We start from the raw sequence: 5,000 nt of genomic DNA on the forward strand, positions 1-5,000 counted from the left end.
TAATATGTTGACTGGGCATTTTCTACACTACTTTGGTCGGAATTTGGATGATAATCCCATCTTTATGCAGGATAATGCTCCCATGCACACAACTGACAATGCCAAGAGGTTCCTATAAGAACATGATATTCCGTGTTTGGATTGGCCTGCACAATCTCTAGACCTCAATCCTATCGAAAACGTATGGCATTACATTAAGCAACAGCTACGCAATGATAACATTTCAAATTTGGAATAACTTTGGACAAAAATTAAGAAAAGTTGGATGCCCTTTCAGTGAAGTATAGCTGCAGTCTAATTCAAGGAATTTCCAAAAGATTGCAGGCTGTCAAATTGCAGAATGGCTATGCTACTAAATATTAACTAGTTCATTGTGTTCCTGTTTTATTTGTGTTGCATTAATGTCCTAAAGTTATATTTAAATAACAACTTTCAATTGTACGGACTTTCTTTTTGCTCCTCAATTTGAAGTTATTTTTTTAAATTGACGTGAACACTAGAATATTTCAATTAAAAGTCAGATATGAACAGGTAAAATTATAGTCTGATTGTCTTCAAGTCCAACGTAAACAAGTCCTGATGAACCATCCCCCTAAGTAATCCAATTTACAAAATTCCTACTACTTATGTTTACTACGCTATAATCACATTGACTAATGTATACCCATTAACCATTATCCTCGAGTAGCCTCCATTCCTTGATAAATGGTGATTCTTGTGATATATATATATATATATATATATATATATATATATATATATATGGGAAGGGGGACAGAGCGAAATAATTAAACATAGAAAGGAATCAACTGAGATAGATAGATGAACATTGCCTTCGATACATAATCGATAGGTTTCTCTTCTTCATTTTCAATTTAACTGTAGACAACTTTTTCTAATGCCAAATTCATTCATTCTCGTCGTTTTCCAATTCCTTTCGTATCGACACGTTCTACCTCCGTTCTTTCTATATGTCACCCTCTGTGTCTCGGTGTCATACCGGATTTCCCCCGGTTCACCCACCCCACACACACATCTATCCCTCTGTTTACATCACAATCAGTGAAATGACACACCCACTACACGTACATCTACCAAGCCACCCTCTCCTACAATCAACTGTTTTTCATTTCCATCTCATCTACCTCCGCATCGCCTCAGTTTTCCCTTCTCATCCGCACCGATCGCGACCGCTCCATCTATTTCTACGAAAATGGCACCATTTTAGTCACTCCTCTAATGGCGGCACACTCGACTGGAAGCGATGGTGTCTTTGCTTGTTTTACTGGCGATGGATGCCGTGTGGTAAGGTCGGCGTCGGGGCGAAATGGAGGGCGTGGGTATGTGGCTGGGTGTGGTAGGGGTGCTCGTGTGACTGCAGTACCGCGAGGCTCGTTGCGAGTAATTACTTAAAACGTCAGCAGAAATCATAGCTTTACGCTATAGACTAACATTCGGAAAAGGACATGACAGAGTGGCTGCGTGATGCGCTTGTCAGTGTATCATAGTGTTCCTGATTATTTACCAATGAGTTATTACGTCGCTGAGTGTATTGCACGTCCTTATCTATCTATATATATATATATATATGTATATATATGTATATATGTATATATATATATATATATATATATATGTATGTATGTATGTATGTATGTATGTATGTATGTATGTATGTATGTATGTATGGGGGTATTTTTATTTTACGCATCAAAATGTAATCTACGAGCATGCATGTTTCGTGGTGCAACCTCTGGTTAGCGTAGCTTGACTGTTTCTAGGAATCGAACCTTGGACCATATGTAGCACCTCGAAACATGCATGTCCGTAAATTATTGTCTTATAAGTAAAATAAAATAATAAATAAATAAATAAATTAATCAATATTTGTTTACGTCCAAAAACCATGGGGGATATTCCAAGGAAAGATATTCAAGGTTATTACCCGTATTATCGTCAAAAAATCATCAAAAACTCCATATATATATATATATATATATATATATATATATATATATATATAAATTATATATACATATATATATATAAATCTATTTAATATATATATAATATATTTAATAATTATAATACATTTATTATGCATATTATATTTAATATACATATATATAATATATATTTAATAATATATGCATATATATAATATATGCATATAATATATATATATCATACGTAACATATATATTTCATAATATATACATATATTATATATAATACATATAATATGCATATATAATTTAATATATATTTACAAACTCCGTCTTTCTCTAGCAACCCCATTTACCAACATATAGTTGCACATGACGTCCTCGTCCACAATATTTTTTTAGAAACATATTTATAAAAAAAAACAAAAAAAAACGCACTGCCATCCTCGCTGTCGCAAATTGCAACCTGAGACTCCCCATCGTCGAAACTTTACTCCTTTGAGCAAACAAACCCACCGTTAACCAAGCTCGATACGAAGGAGGAGAGAGTATACTTAAATACTTAAATATTTTTAAACGGTTTTAATCGATTTTCGCAACAATTTATCCTTTTAACATTGTGTAAATTATCACATGTCTGACGTATTTTAACCGATACTAACATTTTTAATATTATCTGATGTTAGACACGCGATGAAACTCGCATTATAACAAACGCGCAAATTAGAAAAGTGTTCTACCATTCATTTTTAAAGTTTTACCTTGGCCATCTTTATTAATTCAGTAGATGAATTAAACAAAATGGACCACCCAACAGTATACTATTTCTTCTTCTTTTTTGAAATGTTCATTATAACAAAAAACAAATTATAGATGTATTTCCCTATTCTATTTGTTTACCATCTTTATTATTCTTTAGATGAATTAGACAAAATTCAGTAGATGAATTAGACAAAATGGACCACCCAACAGTATACTATTTCTTCTTCTTCGTTTTGAAACGTTCATTATAACAATAACAAAAAAAAATTATAAATGTATTTCCCTATTCTATTTGTTGAAATCCTTTTTTACCATCTTTATTATTCTTTAGATGAATTAGACAAAATTTAGTAGATGAATTAGACAAAATGGACCACCCAACAGTATACTATTTCTTCTTCTTCGTTTTGAAACGTTCATTATAACAAAAAACAAATCATAGATGTATTTCCCTATTCTATTTGTTGAAATCATGTTTTTACCATCTTTATTATTCTTTAGATGAATTAGACAAAATGGACCAAATAACATTATTTTATTTATTTTTGACATGAAATACGTTGCGGAATGCGCGTCATACCAAAACGACAAATATATTTCATATTCTTTTTGCTTCCCTTTTTTATTGAACATCCTTTTTAATTCTGTCGTTGCATTATTTTATTTATTCTATGGCATTTGAATACGTTAGGAAACGTGTGTTACGACTAGGGCTTTGACAACAGCATAATCTTTTTCTTGATTTGATTCTCAGGTATATATTCATTGATATCTTGTATGTTTTTATGCAGTGTTATGTGATCCTCGGTTGATTAATTGTGTCTAACTGTATCGGATATACACTCGAGAGTAAAAACAATGAAAAGAATATGCTGTTGTCATAGCTCTAATTATAACACAGCCCCATATTATGAATGTATTTACCTATTGAGTATTTTTAGCGTATTTGGAACATCTTTGTCTTTGAATAAGATGAATTGGACCACCTAGTAGTGTTCTACTTATTATCTGACGTTAAACCGACAGAGATTAAACAGAATACTTTTTGATAGCTCAATACGTCCAATTCTTTCCCATTTTGTTGTTCTCCTTCCCATTTTTTTGAACTCCTTGCCTTGACCATCTTCATTCTTCTTTTTTCTGTAGATGAATTAGACGAATTGGACCACCCCAACAGTATTCCTGGGGCCGGCCGACTGTCCGGAGACTTGTACAACCCTGGCCAGACTATTGACCACGAGTCCGGCATGGGTCAAGTGCCGATTGTGCCGCCTGGAACGCCACCTATGGACGGAGGTTGGGGTCATTTCAATGGACTACGACCGACCACACCATACCTGGGCCGCCAATCACCCAGCAATATTCCTATTTCATCGCAACAAATGCTCTCCCTCGAATCGTTGCCTATGATCACCGGACCACCAAATGCGTCGCGTATGATCCAGTCGGAGGTCAGCGAGAACTCCCAACAGAGCTATATAGAATATCCACCAACTTCCAACCAGAACCATGTAGAAGTCTACTAAAAAAAATATACAGACAGACACACACATATATGTATAAATATTACTTATATACACACAGGGGTAGTTAAAACATGATCGATGTGAAAAACGAGCCTTCTCATAAGCACTTTACTTCATTGGCATGTTTTGCCAGAGGACTGGCTTTATCAGAATAAAAATTGAAGAAATAAAATTTGGCGAAATCAAAATTTGATTTCATATTTTATCTATCCAATTTTATCATTCGAATAAATCAAATCTTGTGTCAAAATATGCTAATGAAATGATTTTTTATGACAACCGAAGCGTTTTTCATATTTTATTTTTAACCACTTTGTCGAGTACTTATCCAATATAAATTTACAGGCAAACGTACAGACACATATATTAATTTATATATATATATACATATATATACATATATATATATATATATATATATATATATATATATACATCAGATTTATATATATATACATACATATATACATATACATCAGATTTATATATATATGTCTGTGTATATATATATATATATATACAGACATATATATATGAATCTGATGTATATATATATATATATATATATATATATATATACATCACATGCATGTATGACATATGTATGTGTGGATGTACGTATGCATGTGTGCATGATGGACAAAGTAAAGACTGTGTTGTTTGAACAGTTTATCTAATGTGATAAACGCTTCACGAAAGGAAACAGAGATTTATATATAAGCATTCACGTACACAATCATCCTACCTCTTTTTTATTTATAAAGTC

The 5,000-nt window shown here is 32.6% G+C and overlaps 1 protein-coding gene across 2 annotated transcripts in view; it reads left to right on the forward strand.

The window, feature by feature from the left end:
* LOC145247923 (LIM/homeobox protein Lhx3-like) overlaps window positions 1-4,623 on the forward strand; it is a 320,272-nt gene extending 315,649 nt beyond the window's left edge. The window contains exon 5 of one of the 2 annotated variants that reach the window (XM_080109560.1): window positions 3,855-4,623. In XM_080109560.1, coding sequence (XP_079965686.1) covers window positions 3,855-4,234 — 380 coding nt within the window. In that variant the 3' untranslated portion in view covers window positions 4,235-4,623. The remainder of the gene's footprint in view (window positions 1-3,854) is intronic. The other variant, XM_080109559.1, reaches the window with a different exon arrangement.
* The last annotated feature ends 377 nt before the right edge of the window (window positions 4,624-5,000 follow it).

This window comes from Euprymna scolopes, chromosome 26 (genome assembly GCF_053919585.1).
Source record: "Euprymna scolopes isolate OS-2025 chromosome 26, ASM5391958v1, whole genome shotgun sequence".
In the NCBI taxonomy this organism is placed as follows: Eukaryota; Metazoa; Mollusca; class Cephalopoda; order Sepiida; family Sepiolidae; genus Euprymna; species Euprymna scolopes.